The following is a 19,163-nucleotide window of genomic DNA, read 5'->3' on the forward strand; positions in this document are numbered from 1 at the left end:
TTGGTTCGGTAAGCCATGGCACCAAACACTCTCAGGTGACATTTTGGAGATTTTGATGTTACACATTGAATAAAATTGGATGCCTCTATAAGCTACTTGGTTACCATTCTCAAAACTGTCCATGCAGGTGCATGTAGGCTAATTATAACAACATCACAATGTGTTTGATTAGTTGCATTTAGAGTGCCTCAAACGTTTAACATTTAAGATAACTGTAAAAGTGTATAGCAGTACTTACAAGTAGTATATACCAGTGTCATTATGGCAGAAAAGATTTAAAAAATAGAATTGACCAAATAATTGTCCCCTCAACTCATCTGCTAAATGACATCTCAGCTGATCCTAGAGATTTCCTCTCAGCATAGTTCCTTAAGCAAAATCCTCCTGAACAGACAGCAGCGCTGTGGAAGTAAACAGGGAGCCTTCCCATAAATGGATCTCTATAGATTTCATTATTTTTTATTTGCTTAAGAGTAAGCTCAAATAAACATGGCAGAATCCGCAATCTGACGTCAGTGCTAGTATATCAAATCCTAGATTCTCAAGGAATTTGATTACTAGAACATATTCATGTAATGTGTGTGTTATTCATTACATACAAAAACAATAATGCATTCAGTCATGCAACATGAATGTTACATACACTGTGCAGGCATTTTCTTTACAAAAATGTACAAATATATTATGAGTCTTATGATGACGATGACATATAATGATGATGATGAAGACGACGATGAAGACGATTATGACATATGATGATGGTGAATAGGGTAGTATAGCTAGTAATACATATATACACATATATATATATATAGTTTTGTGTAATAATCAGCAGTAGTGGTAGGCGGTATTATCAAAGATACTACTATCATTGACAATGATATGGATATTATCATAATAACTAAAAGTGCTTGAAAATGCTAAATAACGATTTTTGTTTTTTTTGAAAACGTTTAAGGCTCACTAAAAGAAGAAAAATACATGTTCATACGCATCTAGAGAGCGAAATGTTGAACTTCCTGTATGAAGATGATGATGTGATTATGCTAATTACATAAGGAAAACGTAAATTGATTCGCGGGAAAAAATGAAAAATGGCGACTTGCATAGTTTGAACTTTAGCGCCTGTACACATATTGCAAGAATCGACAACTCCTAGCGAATGGAACGTTACTCAACAGCAGCGACATTATTTCGAGCATTGACCCTGGATTGGAAGTTAACCAAGGCGGTAAGAGAAGTCCATATACATTATTACAGCTCACTGAATTGGATTAAATTTTTGCATCTCGTCCTACTTTTAATGTCGCAAACTATTGTTATAAAGTGCTCAATCTCATCATTCGGGTATTCATAGATTACAGTTAGCAAGCTAAACTAGACGTTCCTTGCATAAATGCATATGCGATACACTACCCAGGGGCAAGTAACATTCGTTTCATTGGTTTGACAGTTGCAGTTTAGCTGGCTAACTAGCAGCTATAGCTAGCTAGCTACCAAGCTATATATGGCTGATATAACAACTATAACATGTTTAGACAGCAGACTAGTTAGCAATTAAGAGTTCTGTGAGAAGACATGCAAAAGTGTGATCAGGTTAGCAAAATAAAATACTAAATTAGAAGTTATGTTGGCGATATGCCCATCTTATTGACGGGACATAATTTAGCCAATCAACTAGTCTGTAATCAGTTTGATAAATTACATTCGAGAGTCGTTACAGTTTGATAGACTACTAGCTAACTGTTACAAACGTGCCATGCCACTTTGTAATACTTGTACACGACCAGTTTTGACTCGCGCAAGTGCTGCAATTTGCGACAGCGTTGATAAGTCAAATTCAAATGTGATGGCTGGCTGCAGTTGGCTGATGAGTCAGTCCGCTGAGGTATAAAATACCTTGGTCAGACCTGTAGGCTGTGCTGTGATCTACACGCAGTAGAACATCCAGATTGAGTCATCAGACATCAGCCTACATCAGAACAGGGGTGGGGTGTTAAAACAAATGTGTTGAAGGGCCGGATTTCATGATGCATACATAGGCATGTCCTTTTTTTTTTTTATTCTTCAGGAAATGCATTTTATGACACCTTAACAATAGTTTTTGTCTACAGTAGGTGCATGTCAATACATTTGATAAAAAAAAAAAAGAACACTGACACAACAATTTTCAACCACTACCTCCATAATGTTGTGATCATGAGGACATACAGTTGCTACCTCAATGACGATGTAAAGCCCTGATTCTCCTAGGAAGAGTAGTAGTGTGTGGACAGCCCAGCTGCAACATGTTGCAGTCAGCCTACAGAGATAACTTCTGCAGTGTGGAGCCAGATGAGGTGCTGGAGGCCAAGCATTTACCCCAGAAGAGGGAGAGGGGGCGGAGCTTCACAGACATGGAAAGCAGCGTGACCGTGGGCCAGTATGTACTGTGCCGCTGGTCTGATGGCCTATACTACCTGGGGAAGATCCAGAGAGTAAGTGTCCAGCACAACAGGACGTTGTTTTATCAGTTAAATACTGTAGTATACTTCCACACAATGGTTTGGACTAATTTTATTTACATAACAATAAGTACACTCTTAGGAGAGAAAAAAGTGCTATCTAGAACCTAAAAGGGTTCTTTGGCTGTGCCTACAGGAGAACCTTTTGAAGAACCCTTTTTGGTTCCAGTGAGGACCTTTTTGGATTCTATGTAGAACTCTTTCCACAGAGGGTTCTACATGGAACCCAAAAGGGTTCTCCCTATGGGGACAGCCAAAGAACCCCTTTAGAACCCTTTTTTCCTAAGAGTGTACTGTCCAAATACTGCTCTGGAGTATTCACACAAATATGGTGGTTCCTCTGTAGATTTTAGGCTCTACAGCAGTAATTTGTGTTTTATGACAAATCTAATGTAACACACTATTATTGGAATAGAACTGTAATAAACCTGTCATACACAATTCGCCTCCCACCTCATACTATCTGTTTTCACTTTATTCAAGGTGAGTACCTCCAAGCAGAGCTGCTTTGTCACTTTTGAAGATAATTCAAAATTCTGGGTTCTCTGGAAAGACATCCAACATGGTGAGTGAAGAGAAACTGGAATATTCATGTTTTTGTTGTTGTCTCTGTGTAAAAAAAAAAGAAAGTGAATTGGTTTAACTGTCAAACTTACATCATCAATGAATTTATGTCTGCTGATAATATGGATCTATACCAGACCGGTTCAACATCTCAAAAGCTCTCTCCAAAAGCCATGATTAATGTGTTGTCCACTTTGAACAGAATTACACAACATCCTAACTGGAAATCATTACAGTTTCTAACAGTAGCTCCCTCGACCCTGATGAAGCTCCTTTATTCTGGGCTACATATTCCTTAACACTTTCAATTGGCTTCCCATTACTTAGTCAACACTTGTACTATACAGTAGGCCACTTAAAGGTATATTTAGACACTTCCCTATTCCCTAATGGACTTGACTGTCCTTTAAACTCTTCAACTGTCTAAATGACACTTTTCTCTGAAAGGGCCAATTTATGTCAGTAATGCCTCGCAGATTGCTCTTAATTGAATATCTTGCATGTGCTGCTGACATCATGTAGGATGTAGCTGAAGTATAATCATCATTGAATGTACACTAATGCTATTCTTCTCTCCCAAAACATGCAGCTGGAGTTCCGGGGGAGGAGCCCAAATGCTCAGTCTGTTCCGAAATGGTGCTGGTATCCGACAATGAGATCCTGATATGTGGAAAATGTGGAATAGGTGAGTCGCTGTAGAGTCTGACGACCCTTAAAGGAGGATGTGGCTACACTCCTCTTTCTTGCACTTATATCAAGTTCAATCAATCAATCAAGTTTATTTTATATAGCCCTTCGTACATCAGCTAATATCTCGAAGTGCTGTACAGAAACCCAGCCTAAAACCCCAAACAGCTAGTAATGCAGGTGTAGAAGCACGGTGGCTAGGAAAAACTCCCTAGAAAGGCCAAAACCTAGGAAGAAACCTAGAGAGGAACCAGGCTATGAGGGGTGGCCAGTCCTCTTCTGGCTGTGCCGGGTGGAGATTATAACAGAACTATGCCAAGATGTTCAAAAATGTTCATAAGTGACAAGCATGGTCAAATAATAATCATGAATAAGTTTCAGTTGGCTTTTCATAGCCGATCATTAAGAGTTGAAAAACAACAGGTCTGGGACAGGTGGCGGTTCCATAACCGCAGGCAGGACAGTTGAAACTGGAATAGCAGCAAGGCCAGGCGGACTGGGGACAGCAAGGAGTCACCACGCCCGGTAGTCCCGACGTATGGTCCTAGGGCTCACGTATATGCAAGTGGATGCAAGTTCTTTACAGATTGTGATTCAGTGCGAGGGGATCGCATTGTTCATTGTATACAGGGCTCTATTTGCTTCTATATTTACTTCCACAACTTTATGTATTTTAATGCTTTGACACTTTATCTCTAAAAGCATAAACTGTATCTTTGAACTCTATTAAATTGACTGGAACAACATACAGAACTGAAGAAGGGTACATCTGTGGCATAACTACATGTCATCTGCTAAAGGTCATTGAATCTCTGAAAGTGAAACGGTGAACATTTTCAGTTGGACAAAGTGCACAGAAAGCCTCTGTGACTCATAACATCTTTTAAACCCGGTGTACGTTAAACTAAGTACTTTCCATGGGTGTTTGTCTTAAAGAGACAGGTCCCATCTGACATCTACAATTTTGTCCATAACAAGGACATGTATTAGGGTGTGGCCATGTAACAGTTGTGCAGGGTCCTGTCCCCAGGCTGTAGTGTCTCGTTGGTTTTGTTTCTACTTGGCTCTTCATTAAAGTCATTGATTGCTTTGAGAGTCCACTCCCTCTGGCTTCCCGTCATTTGCTGGACAGGATTAAAAGCTTCTAGAGTTGGTTGGATGCCCCATTCAGATCAACATAACACATTGCTGTGGCTCAAAGTATGGCCGGCAATAGCACTTTTTCATGGATCCATCCATTTATTCATGTATTTAACCATTTGTTTATTTTTATTGGGCAAGCATTATGTTTTCATTGTCCTCTTATCTCTGTTTCCGCCAGGTTACCACCAGCAGTGTCACATGCCACAGGTGGAGAGCTCAATGGTTTTGTCACCATGGTTTTGCAGGAGGTGCATCTTTGTTTTAGCTGTGCGGGTGAGCATTATTGATAGAACAAGCTGCTCTTCAATTGAGCAAGAAACTAAAATAACTGTAATATAATATTTAATGACTGTTTGTCTAGGGTAGTGTTCAACAGAAGAACACATTTTGAAATGGGGAGGCACTACCTGAACACGTCCAATAAGAACACAGATTTTTGTTTTCTGTTACCAAACGTTTTGCTACGATGTGTCCGATTGAACGCTGTCCAATAATGCCTAACCATGTTGACGTGGCTGTTTCTCTTCATCACAGAAAGGGGGAGCTCTCAAAAAGGGGCCCATAGCAAAAGCACTGCAGGCCATGAAGCAGGTGCTTACCTACAACCCAGAAGAGCTGGAATGGGATTCCCAGCACCACACAAATCACCAACAGTGTTATTGCTACTGTGGAGGACCTGGAGAGTGAGTGTGCTGGCTAGACACACTGCAGCATAGCATTTTACATATCCACTCTTTTAGAAAGCAACTGGATTTGATTCAGATACAGCACTCTGTTGCTCATTTAGAAACGTACTTTTCACTAATGTCTGCTCTCCTCCCAGGTGGTACTTGAAGATGCTGCAGTGTTTTCGGTGTGAACAGTGGTTCCATGAGGCCTGTATCCAGTGCCTACAGGAGTCCATGATGTTTGGAGATAGGTGTGTGCAATTGCTATCAAACAGAAGAGGTTTTATTCTGGGGGTTCCCACGGTTATGACAAATCCTGGGATGTCAGAGGAAATATTTATAGTCTGGAAAGTGATAGACATGTCATGGAAGTCGAGGGTATACCCATATGACTGAGGACCATTATGGATTTTTAATTTCCCCTAGAGGCACGTGACGTGTGCTTTCTCCTCCTCTGACCTCTCTGTCTTTCTCTTTCAGGTTTTACTTGTTCATCTGTTCCATGTGTAATAAAGGAGTGGAGTACATCAAGCGCCTGGCCCTCCGATGGTAAATGACTACTATACTCTTCCTATCTACTTCTGAGGCTCACTCTGAGACTCCAGATGGGGTACTTTAATTAAGAATACAAAGGGCATTGGTGTCCTATAGTACAGTAGGTAGAGGATGTGCTCTTGTGCTTATGACAATGTGCTAGTGTAAACTGCTCCTAACAGCATTGTATTGCTGTTAATACACACTGGGGTGCTAGGCAGCACAATATTTGATTAAGAGGACGACATTTACACATCTCGCTAAACCCAACTCCCTATCTGCTAACTCATATGAATGTATAATTGAGAATTGTATTTATGAAGGCAATAAAATCGATCATCATTATCATCTGATATGTGATATGTGAATGCTACTGGTAAGGAAAATCGGTTCTGCACTCTATCACTCTAGATACATTCAGTTCTCATCTAATTTCATGGGATTCCCATCGATTGTCCCTGGTTTCTTATCCAGGGTGGACGTGGTGCACTTGGCACTTTACAACCTGGGAGTCCAGAGTAAGAAGAAGTACTTTGAGCTGGAGGAGATCCTCAACTTTGTCAGCAACAACTGGGACCATTTCCAGTTGGGCAAGGTTAGAAACACCAAATGAAATCCTGTCTGAATTCTGAATAGGAATCCGGATAGGAAATTCAGATTAATGCTGTCTCGTGAAAAACAGATATTTTTAAAGCTAATTGCATCGGACTGACATTTTAATATTCCCCACAGCTCTCCAATACTCCTCCAACAGAAAGAGGCCAATATCTCCTTGATGCTCTGAACAACTACAAGAGCAAGTAAGACATCTCTCTCTGTTATTTATATATATATACATACACACACACACAGTAGATAAAGTGTAAAACTGTAAGTGTTCGGTTTAACAACTCTACAGATGTACTACAACTGCATACATGTACTGCAACACTATATACTGGATCAGCCAATGTCTTTTTCATGTGCTATTAACAATAGTATAGTATGGCCCCCAACATTCAGTAAGTTGTTAAATGTTTGTTCTGGTCATAGAGTATTTGTTACAACAAACATGTTACTTGGCTGAAGGTGTATTTGTTGACATCACACCCCCTCTGCCAGACCATGACCGTGTCACCGCCCTCGTTATTTCTCCAGGTTTCTCTGTGGGAAGGAGATCAAGAAGAGGAAATGCATCTTCCGCCTGAGGACCCGCGTTCCCCCCAACCCTCCCTCCAAACTGTTTCCTGAGAGGGCTCAGAACGAGGGATGGAGAGGACGAAAGAAAGGCGCAGGCAGGAACAGGTATTTCACGCCGTAGTGAAAGCTGGATACACTGTATTTCAATTAGGTTTCTGCTAACTTTCTACAAGAACTCTCTTGGCTCAGTCAGAAAGTGTTGATCAATGTTAAGTGATCATGTAATTGTAATGTTTCCTAGGACCTCCCACCATTAATTTACCCCTAACAGAGAACAAACATTTCAAGACGAAAGTTCTCATTTAGTGGTAATGGCTATGTAACAGTTCTACTCGAAGAACTAAAGACTGCTGAAAACACTATCATTTTATCAAGGAATTACTGAATGATATTAGGCTGTCAAATTTTCACCCAGTAATCAAATTGTGTGATTAGAAAGTGAAAGTTGTCTCTTCCTCAGCTCTCTCCCTGCAGAGAAGAGGAGGAAGAGAAGATCAAAATGGCTGCTGGAGGACGCCATTCCCAATGTGAGTTCTCTGATTGTCTCAACATCTAACTCCGGTCGTGCCAACCACCTTTCTACTGTTTCACTGAGCCTGAACTTTGAATAAATCTGCGCTGCTTTTGTTCTTTCCTACCTCTGATGATTATCTCTTCTTCCTCGTCCATTTCTCTGTTCTCTTTTTTCCCCTCCATCTCAGACCACTGTTCCTCTTCCTAAAGTCTATCTCCTGTCCACCATGTACCATGAAGTCCCTGTGTGTCATTGCCCTCATCCCTCTCTCTTCACGGTTCTACTCAAAGGGAATTACTTACAGTTGGCCTCTGAGGCATTTTACTGACAAATCCCTCTGAGCAGTGCCGTGTCTGTCTGGTCCCCAGGCACAATGTGCTCTAACAACAAACCTCTGACATTTCCTAGTAATAAAGCTAATGCTGCCAGGGAGGAAGGTGCTCAGATGAAAATATAGACAGAGCAATGGCATATAGACAGCATGTATAGACAGAACTGATGAGAACAAGGATGATGATGATGGGAACAATGTTGGTTATGGCTGTTTATGACAATGGTTGAGTACTATAATACCAACTGTGTGTTGTGGTGTGTGTTGTGTAGAATGACCTGACCTCCACCTGGAGCACCAACCATCACATGGCCAACATCTTTGACTTCACCTTGGATGAGTTACAAAGTCTCAAAAGGTAAATGTTGTGGATTTTAAGGGCCAGTTTCCCAGACAGATTAAGCCTAGTCCTGGATTAAGAAGCATGTTCAATGGCATTTCTCTCCATTAAAATGTATTTTGAATCAAGGTTTAGTCTGTGTCTGGAAAACCAGCTCTAAGAGTGTAAGTTTGAAGACTTTTGTCTGGACATTGACCTACAGTACACGATGATGCTAATTTCCAATGAACCTGCAAACATTTGACATTGACTTCATTGCCATCGATTGAGTGCAGTTATTTTCTGGGCCCTAACAATCTACCCCATTTACATGTATTTCCCTTTGAAAGACACACTTTTTTTCTGTCAGTCTTTGGTCACCACTGTGATTTTCATCAATGTGCCGAATGATGTGATTTAATTACATTTTCCTGTAAACGTTATCAAATCACAGTCTCCCCAGTGGCGCAGTGCTAGCCGTGCCACTAGAGATTCTGGGTTCGAGTCCAGGCTGTGTTGCAGCTGGGAGACCCATGAGGTGGCTCACAATTGGCCCAGCGTCGTCCGGGTTAGGGGAGGGTTTGGCCGGCAGGGATGTCCTTGTCCCATTGCGCGCTAGCGACTCCTGTGGCGGGCCGGGCGCAGTGCATGCTGACACAATGGCCAGATGCACTGTGTTTCCTCTGACACATTGGTGCGGCTGGTTTACGGGTTAAGTGGGCATTGTGCCAAGAAGCAGTGCGGCTTGGTTGGGTTGTGCTTTAGGGGACGCACAGCTCTCGACCTTCGCCTCTCCTGAGGTCCGTACGGGAGTTGCAGCGATGGGACAAGACTAACTACCAATTGGGGAGAAAACGGGGTAAAAATAAATACATTATCAAATCAAATTTTATTGGTCACATACACATTTAGCAGATGTTATTGCAGGTGTAGTGAAATGCTTGTGTTCCTAGTTCCAACAGTGCAGTAGTATCTAACAATTCACAACAATACACACATGTAAAAGAAAGGAATTGAGAAATAAATAAATATTAGATTGAGCAATGTCAGAGTAGCATTGTCAAAAATGTAGTAGAATAAAATACAGTATATACATATGAGATAAGTAAAGCAGTATGTAAACATTATTAAAGTGACTAGGGTTTCATTATTAAAGTGACCAATGATTCCAATTATATGAATATATGGCAGCAGCCTCTAAGGTGCAGAGTTGAGTAACCGCGTAGAAGCCGGCTAGTGATGGCTATTTAAGTCTGATGGCCTTGAGATAGAGGCTGTTTTTCAGTCCCAGCTTTGATGCTCCTGTACCGACCTTGACTTCTGGATGATAGCAGGGTGAACAGGCCATGGCTCGGGTGGTTGATGTCCGTGATGATCTTTTTGGCCTTCCTGTGACATCGGGTGCTGTAGGTGTTCTGGAGGGCAGGTAGTTTGCCCCTGGTGATGCGTTGGGCAGACCGCACCACCGTCTGGAGAGCCCTGTGGTTGCGGACGGTGCAGTTGCCGTAACAGGCGGTGATACAGCCCGACAGGATGCTCTCAATTGTGCATCTGTAAAAGTTTGTGAGGGTTTTAGGGGCCACCCAAATTTATTCGGCCTGAGGTTGAGGAAGTGCTGTTGCGTCTTCTTCTCGACACTGTCTGTGTGGGTGGACCATTTTAGATCGTCAGTGATGTGTACGCCGAGGAACTTGAAGCTTTCCATCTTTTTCACTGCTGTCCCATCGATGTGGATGGGGCATACTCCCTTTGATGTTTCCTGAAGTCCACGATCAGCTCCTTTGTTTTGTTGACTTTGAGTGAGATGTTATTTTCCTCACCTCCTCTCTGTAGGTTGTCTCGTCATTGTTGTGTCGTCTGCAAACTTGATGATTGAGTTGGAGGCGTGCGTGACCCCACAGTCATGGGTGAACAGCGAGTACAGGAGGGGGCTGAGCACGCACCCTTGTGGGGCCCCTGTGTTGACGATCAGTGAAGTGGAGGTGTTGTTTCCTACCTTCACCACCTTGGGGTGTCCCGTCAGGAAGTCCAGGACCCAGCTGCACAGGGTGGCGTTCAGACCTAAGGCCCTGAGCTTAATGATGAGCTTGGAGGGTACTATGGTGTTGAATGCTGAGCTATAGTCAATGAACAGCATTCTTACATAGGTATTCCTCTTGTCCAGATGAGAGAGCGCAGTGTGACGGCGATTGCATCATCTGTGGATCTATTGGGGCGGTAAGCAAATTGAAGTGGGTCTAGGGTGTCAGGTAAGGTAGAGGTGACATGATCCTTGACTAGTCTCTCAAAGCACTTCATGATGACAGAAGTGAGTTCTACGGGGCGATAGTCATTTAGTTCAGTTACCTTTTCTTTCTTGGGTACAGGAACAATGGTGGACATCTTGAAGCAAGTGGGGACAGCAGACTGGGATAGGGAGAGATAGAATATGTCTGTAAACACTCCAGCCAGATGGTCTGCGCATGCTCTGAGGACGCGGCTAGAGATGCCGTCTGGGCCGGCAGCCTTGCGAGGGTTAACACGTTTTAAATGTTTTACTCACGTCATCCACGGAGATGGAGAGCCCACAGTTCTTGGTAGAGGGCTGCGTCGGTGGCACTGTGTTATCCCCAAAACGGGTGAAGGTGTTTCGCTTGTCCGGGAGCAAGACGTCTGTGTCCGCGAGGTGGCTGGTTTCCTCTGTTTAGTCCGTGATTGTCTGTAGATCCTGCCACATACGTCTTGTGTCTGAGCAGTTGAATTGTGACTCCACTTTGTCTCTATACTGACGTTTCTCCTGTTTGATTGTCTTACGGAGGGAATAACTACACTGTTTGTATTCGGCCATGGTATCAGCTCTCGAATAGCGCTGAACAATACAAGAAAGAAAGGCAAACACTTTGGGGAATGTTGACAATCAACAGAGCTTTCTTGGAGGAGAATCAATAGATGGGGACTAGCTGGTGCAACTCCAAAAAGGGGACTAACTCTATTGGAATGTGAGAAGTGGAATAGGCTCATAGCTGTATAGCACCTGAACTGAGCTGGAGGATGAAAACAGCTAATGATGATTCTGTGAGAGTAGACTTCAAAGCATTACATTAACATCCTTCCATTAGCTAGATGTAGTACTTGGAATTTGCAGTCACAACGTGAGGGTGAGCAGCCTTGGTGATCGTTGATTTTCCTTAGTGAGGTTTGGAATAAAAACAAAGAAAATAGGACTGTCAATGCTAGAGCTATTCTGTTCCATCCAGGGCCCCATCATTCTCTGATTATTCTTCCCCATCCAGGAGCCCCATCATTCTCTGATTATTCTGTTCCATCCAGGGGCCCCATCATTCTCTGATTATTCTGCCCCATCCAGGGGCCCCATCATTCTCTGATTATTCTGCCCCATCTAGAGGTCCCATCATTTTCTGATTAGCGCCGTAATTCCAGCGTTTGAATGGATCTGTTGTTGTTTACTCCTCAGCACCAGCTCAGGACGGACCTTCAGTCTGGACCTGGACTCCACAGACGCGGCTAGTACCACAGGATCTGCCACCACCAGTGTCTCCTATGACCTCAGGTACAGCATTGTGTATGACCTCAGGTACAGCATTGTGTATGACCTCAGGTACAGCATTGTGGTCGCAATGGCATTGGGTACAGCACTGTGGTCGCCATGGCCTCGGGTACAGCACTGTGGTCGCATTGGCCTCGGGTACAGCACTGTGGTCGCATTGGCCTCGGGTACAGCACTGTGGTCGCCAAGACTTTTGTTGTTAGAAAAGGTAACTCTCACATACATTATCTGTGCACCTTATTCTCTTTGGTGCTCTTTAGAGGAAGAGGTCTCTGACCTCAACACCATTCAAGACCCTGCTTGACCTTAGTCCAGGGCACTTATCGACAAAGTATCTCAGAATAGGAATGCTGATCTAGGATCAGGTCCTCACTGTCTACTGTACGTAATCGTATTGATTCTGATTTAAAAGGCAAAACTGATTGTAGTGAATACGGACCCGGGTGTTGGGGTCAAAGGGGACTTCCAGGTGAACGAGCAGGTTGCATGATCAATGTGATGATCAGTCTCCCTCCCTCTTCCCCCAGCTGTCTCTCACTCATTTGTTCTTTTTGTTTTTTGGGCTCCACCGTGTGTAGTGTGGTGCAAACCGATCGATAAGACCCCTGACTCTAAACGCTGCAGCCCAGACTGTCAGATGAGCTTTTCTCTCTGCCTTTCCAAGCTCTTGAACATGTTCCTATGTGATAAGTTGAGGAGAGACAAGCATGTTTGACATCACACAAGAAGTATGATGTGAGGTCTTGGACAATTAATGCAGTTGGCTCCTGTACATCTTCCAATGTTTGCTTATAGTCGTCTTGTTTGGAATTAAGCAACTCAATATAGCCACATTGACAAACCCACCATTGTTTGAACATTGTGAATCCCCCCCTTTTTGGGAACACCCCTGGGCTCTCTAACTGACTGGCTTTATTCTGCGACATTCTCAGTTCTGGCTCCTCCTCTCACAAGAAGGGGGGTTCTGAAGTTTGACATTCAGAGTCTGTTGACATTTTATGGTGGTTTTCTTTTGGATTTTTTTTCTTTTCGCTCTTTGCCTTTACTGTTTTAGTTCCATGGCTGAAACTCCTACTAATGGGGTGACCGTGGTGCTTCCGACGTCTCCTGTGGCTCTGAGAGAGGGGATTGATTATTATGATGATGTTTACGCTGATGTAACTGCCCTGCCCGTCTCCACGCTGGTGCTCTGCCTTGACTGACACACACACACACACTGTCGTACGAGATGAGAGCAGTGCCCAGAGGTGTGTGTGTGTGTGTGTGTGTGTGTGTGTGTGTGTGTGTGTGTGTGTGTGTGTGTGTGTGTGTGTGTGTGTGTGTGTGTGTGTGTGTGTGTGTGTGGCTAGAGACGGGCCTCATCATTTCATGTCCCTATTCCCAGCTACCTCAGATATTTCATCACTCTGCTTTAGTCTCTGTTTATTTTTAAATGTGGCTTCTGCTCATTAACATCCCTGTCTGATACTCTAGAGAGGCCATGTGGGGGAAATAAGAGGCGTGTGGTGTGTTTGTGGAGACAGTGATTCCGTGAGGCGACAGAGCTTGTGCCCCCGCTGTGCCCTCCTCTCACTGTGGTTCAGATCAAACATGCCAGTTTAGTATCTGCCTCTCCTCCACTCCCTCTCTTGCTGGCTCCCGTTGGCTAGGATGTGTCAATTTAATGAGATGTTGAGTTAACTGACAGTCAACTTGGTATCGGAAAAGAGGACGTCATCTGATTTGGGAATCCACCTCTCGAAGCCTAGTGTATTTTTTAATAGCCTAGAAAAGTTTCCATCTGTTTAGAATGTTTTTAAGGTGGAAGTATAAAAGCAGCACCAACAGTCATAGGGCATGAAAACCACAGACAAATGGAAAGGGTAAATAGTGGACCACAGCTACCCCTGGTGGCTGATCGAAGTCATGTTTGTAATCGGACTGGGTGTGCAATGTCCAGTTGCCATTTTGTTGTTGTTGACTCCACAAAGGTATGTCTGGTGGCACAGCAAAGCAGTCAATTCAGGAAACCGTTGTTGCTTTTGTTTCAAAAGGTTGCTGATATTGTGGTCATGTTCATTTGGCACCAAACAGACTGAAAGAGGAAGGGACTAACTGGACTTGTCCAATAAGAAATGCTCATTTTGCAAAACATTTCCAAAAATGCTTTGCTGCATGCCCTAATTAATGTTTTTCTAACCTGTTGCAGGAAGAATGTTGGCAGCCGTAAGAGGAAGCTGCCCACCTCAAACTACACGGTGCTGGCCACTAAGAAGGAGGTGGTGGAGAACGAGCTGAGCCCTATGGAGCAGAGCCTGCCGGGAGAGGAGACGGCCTCCGTGATGCTGGACAACGCCATCGACAGCCACACCTTCGACAGCATCAGCGAGGACGACTCATCCCTCTCCCACCTCAAGTCCTCCATCACCAACTACTTTGGGGCGGCGGGGCGGCTCACCTGTGGAGAGAAGTACCAGGTGCTGGCCCGCCGGGTCACTCTGGAGGGGAAGGTGCAGTATCTGGTGGAGTGGGAGGGCACCACGCCCTACTGACCTGGCCGACCAGACAGGCTGTCTTCAGTTAGGTGTTGCAGAGAAGGGGGGAGTAAAAGGCAAGATCAGCCTAGCAAGGCCTACCTAGTTGTACTCATTTAATTGTTTCATGTTGCTTTCTCTTGCGCTACAGTACTATTTCAGTATATATGACAAGTAAAAATGGTTGTTCTCTTCCACCATAGCTAAGGTTTTTATTATTTAATTTGTAGTTCAACCGGAATGTATTGAACAGAAACGTAAAGATTGAGTTTTTTTTAATATAGATACATTGTCTGTTTGGTAGCGTCCTCTCAAGCATTTTCAACAGTAACACAGCCTGAAAAATAGTCCCATGGGGCACAGATGTAAATTCAATGGCTATTCCAAGTTATTTGGTTGATTCAACCAATGTGTGCCTATTGGGGTTTGCCTTGGTCTTAACCGGATGATAGTTTGAGTAGAAGATTTGTGATGGTACTGTAAAGGTAACGTGAGATATGGCTCAGGGGTCCAAGAAATAATACCACTGATTCTAAAGGATGGCAGCAAAACTGTTGAAAGAGCACTGCTAAAATGGACTGTCAGTGTCCCTAAATTCAATTCAGACAACTTCCAATAATATTCTGCTCTATTAATAGTTTCAGTGTTTTTTTTTTTAACCTTATGTTTTGAATTGTTTCTCTTTTAACAGCAATATGCCATATCCAAGCAACATTTAACTTGTAGCAAGTTATATCTTTGTCATTGTTGTGCCTCTCCACTGATCAATGAAACCGCAGTTTAACAGCTTTATCTACGCAGTACTGTCATGCGAAGTTTAAAAGCTGAGTAACAAACACATGTTTTTATGAATGTTATCACTTAACAGTCGGTTTATACTTGGTTCTTTCATTTTCAAATGTGTTTAGAGACAGTTTTACCGGATGGTTAGGGGAACAAGAGACCAAAGCAAATACTACAAGCATATCTGATAGTGTTCCTGGTTTTCCCTTTATCTCTAGTGGTTTATGCTGACATAGGTCATTTGGCTTACGTTGATGCAAAACTGTTGTATTGAATGGAAATTCAAGGTAGGGGATGGAGAACTTATTTTAACATAGTACTTTTAGACACTGTAAGATCTTTTTTGACATTTGAAATATAGAAAGTTAGAATGAGAATATTCCTTTAGTCATGGACTTTAGGGGGGAGTCTTGGTCTATGCTCTTACAATATCCAAAGATGACTTTATATATTACTCTCCCACCTATAGATATCTCTATGTTTCCTCAAGATATGTATTTGTTTTGTGCCAGACTGTTAGATATCTTTTCGCTGACAGTGAAACCTGGGGCTGTGTACATTAGGGCACTCTGGGGGGGGGGGGGGATAAAATAATTTAGCAGAAAACAAAAATGAGCATTTAGGCCTATTTATTCGACACGTCCAGGTAATCCCTCCGTTTCATTTTGTTTTCTTCTGATTGTGCTTAATGAACAGGATACAGAATCTTTCGACCTTGATAAATATGATTCGATATCAATACGTCAGTACATCATGAAAGATAAATGACGCTTTCCTATTAACATTTCTGTTAATGTACATCACCCCCTTTATGTCATTGCACTATTGACACATCTTAAACTATGCAAGTATGTTTTTTAATTGATGTTACTAAATAACCAAATATTATTTACAATATAGTTTTAATTGATTATTATGTAAATTTGTGATCAGAAGTCACATGCTATATATGCGTTATATTATTAATAAGCAAAGTTTTAAGCTACTTGTAATATGTTTCCCCTTTTAGCATTTTGCAAACATTTATGCACTTACTTTCCTTCAAATTACAGTATGACTGTATTCACTCTAAAACAGTTTATATTATGAGTAGATTCATATCTATCCTATGGAGTTTCCATTTAATATATTTTATGGATGATTCTTGAATAGTGACACATCAATGGTAAACTGTGTGCAGCATAAAAGTTTAACTTTAGTTGTATTTTAAATCAAATAAAATGCATGTTTAAACATGAATGACTGTATTATAGTTGTTTTGCCATGTTACATGCCCAGAGCTGTGTATATAGAGAACTTCCTGTGTACTGTACATTTACCCCTATTTCCTATGCTTGTTAGAAATGTTAACTGTTACATCTCTCAGCAGGCATTATGCATCCTTATTTGTCATTCATTAAACTTTATTTGGTCTTTTGAATTGTAATAAAAATCATTTTGAGATGTCTTACTGTATGTATACATGGTATACAACATCCAACGAAATGCTTACTTGCAGGTTCCTTTTTGACAATGCAACAATAATAAGAAATAATACAACCAAGTAAATGGCTCAGTAGAATAGAATAAACATTTTAGCGTCAACGTATGATATAGGAAGGCCATTATTTTGGGGAAAGGGATTGGGGGACAAGTGTTTACATTGTCCAGTATTTAGCAATAAACAAGTCTGGTAGCAGCTGTTGTGATGTGTGAAGCATGAATTTATAGATTGTGTTTAGACAAGCAACCCAATTCTGATTTAAAAAAATGTCACTAATTGGTATTTTGACTAATCAGATCATCTCTGAAAAAGACCTGATTGGTCAAAATACCAATTTGTGGAAAAAATATCAGAATTGGGCAGACTGTGTAAATGCAGCCTGTGTGTTAAGGTGCGGAGTCAGTTTAGGTGGCCAGTTCAAGTGTTCAGCACGCTGATGGCTTGTGCTGTAGATTAAAACTGTCTGCCAGACGGGAAGGGAGTGAACGGCTCTTGGCTGGGGTGTGTAGTGTCCTTGATGATGCTGCGGGACACCCTCAGGCACCGTTTCGAGTAGATGTCCTGGATGGGTGGGAGCACGGTCCCGGTGATGTATTGGGCTGTCTTCACCACCCCATGTTCTTTTGCTCCTCTTTAGATATAGATGCCATACCAGTTTACCTTATTGCAATAGAAGAGCCCAAAAAACGAATTCACACAGAAATACAAATGTAAAATGGTACATCATCTTAAAACCATATCCACATCTGTTCAGTATTCACAAAAGTCTTTAGCATTACTTAAACCAAGCCTGGTGGTTTTCCAGAGCAGCATGTGTAGAGAAGTGTTAGAGGAGCCCGTAAGGAATGTACAGAAAGAGATCCAATTAACTGTTATGACACTGACAGTATCAACTTTACACACGATTACACAGCAAACAACCTTGGAGGAACATGCATGACCCTCACCAGTGTCACCTTACCATATTAATGACACAGCTATAAAGATAACTAGATGTTCATCTGCTTATATTACATGAAGAGTAGGCTATGAAATGTTTATCAACATTCCCATCAGTTTACTGTTTATACTATGTAGTGTAAATCTCTGGTAAATTGTTTATGCATTCTGGTATACCTAAAACATGTGACCTCTAATCAGGGGCACAACTGTGGTTTTAGAAGTGGGGTGGGACATAATTATTATTTTTTAATCCAGTCTGATAAACACTCCAAACAGCCTACCCAACCCCTCAGAGGTGTCCGCAAGGTCCTAAAGTACATCGTTGCCTTGTTTTGTTTCACATTCCAACGATAAAACTGGGGGGGACAAAAATGCAATTTCCCGAATGTGGGGGGGGGGAGGGACGGGACATATCCCCCCCGTCCCCAGTAAAAGTTGCCCCACTGCCTTAAACATTAAACTGGTGACTAGTGAAAATTATTAGTGCATTTTCTTGAAACAGACAATTATTATTCAACCTCTAGCCTTGGCACTAGAGGGCAGCATAATAGCATGAAACCGATGGAGACTTGACGCCTGATTAGATCCAGTGACTGTATGATCAGTTCTGTCGTGATTGTAAGCAGTGGTGGAAAAAGTACCCAATTGTCATTCTTGAGTAAAAGTAAAGATACCTTAATAGAAAATTACTCAAGTAAAGGGTGAAAGTCACCAAGTAAAATACTACTTGAGTAAAAGTATTTGGTTTTAAATATACGTAAGTATATACTTAAGCACCCCCTATCTACATCGATGGGACAGCAGTGGAGAAGGTGGAAAGTTTTAAGTTCCTCGGCGTACATATCACTGATAAACTGAAATGGTCCATCCACACAGATAGTGTGGTAAAGAAGGCGCAACAGCGCCTCTTCAACCTCAGGAGGCTGAAGAAATTTGTCTTGTCACCTTAAACCCTCAAGCTTTTACAGATGCACAATTGAAAGCATCCTGTCTGGCTGTATCACCGCCTGGTACAGAAACTGCACCGCCCACAACCGCAGGGCTCTCCAGAGGGTAGTGCGGTCTGCACAACGCATCACCGGGGGCAAACTACCTGCCCTCCAGGACACCTACACCCTCCGATGTCACAGGAAGGCCAAAAAGATCATCAGGAACAACAACCACCGAGTCACTGCCTGTTCACACCGCTACCATCCAGAAGGCGAGGTCAGTACAGGTGCGTTAAAGCTGGGACCGAGAGACTGAAAAACAGTTTCTATCTCAAGGCCATCAGACTGTTAAACAGCCATCACTAACACAGAGAGGCGGCCGCCTACATACAGACTTGAAATCATTGGCTACTTTAATAAATAGAACACTTGTCACTTTAATAATGCCACTTTAATAATGTTTTCATATCTTTCATTACTCATCTCATAGGAATATACTGTATTCTATACCATCTATTGCATC

General features: G+C 42.4%; 1 protein-coding gene across 2 annotated transcripts; it reads left to right on the forward strand.

The window, feature by feature from the left end:
- The first annotated feature begins 1,048 nt into the window (after nt 1–1,048).
- LOC129853159 (PHD finger protein 19-like) lies at nt 1,049–16,771 on the forward strand. 2 transcript variants are annotated; one of them, XM_055918899.1, is made up of 15 exons: nt 1,049–1,231; nt 2,239–2,477; nt 2,988–3,069; nt 3,658–3,753; nt 5,077–5,171; nt 5,433–5,581; nt 5,722–5,817; nt 6,047–6,115; nt 6,575–6,695; nt 6,833–6,900; nt 7,238–7,384; nt 7,740–7,806; nt 8,397–8,482; nt 11,898–11,993; nt 14,179–16,771. In XM_055918899.1, the coding sequence occupies exons 2-15, from the start codon at nt 2,289–2,291 to the stop codon at nt 14,519–14,521; spliced, it is 1,704 nt and encodes a 567-aa protein (XP_055774874.1). In that variant the 5' UTR covers nt 1,049–1,231; nt 2,239–2,288; the 3' UTR covers nt 14,522–16,771. The 2 variants fall into 2 exon arrangements, with proteins under 2 accessions (XP_055774874.1, XP_055774873.1); XM_055918898.1 differs by having other exon boundaries at nt 1,050–1,231; nt 2,254–2,477.
- The last annotated feature ends 2,392 nt before the right edge of the window (nt 16,772–19,163 follow it).

Source organism: Salvelinus fontinalis, chromosome 4 (assembly GCF_029448725.1).
Source record: "Salvelinus fontinalis isolate EN_2023a chromosome 4, ASM2944872v1, whole genome shotgun sequence".
Lineage (NCBI taxonomy): Eukaryota > Metazoa > Chordata > Actinopteri > Salmoniformes > Salmonidae > Salvelinus > Salvelinus fontinalis.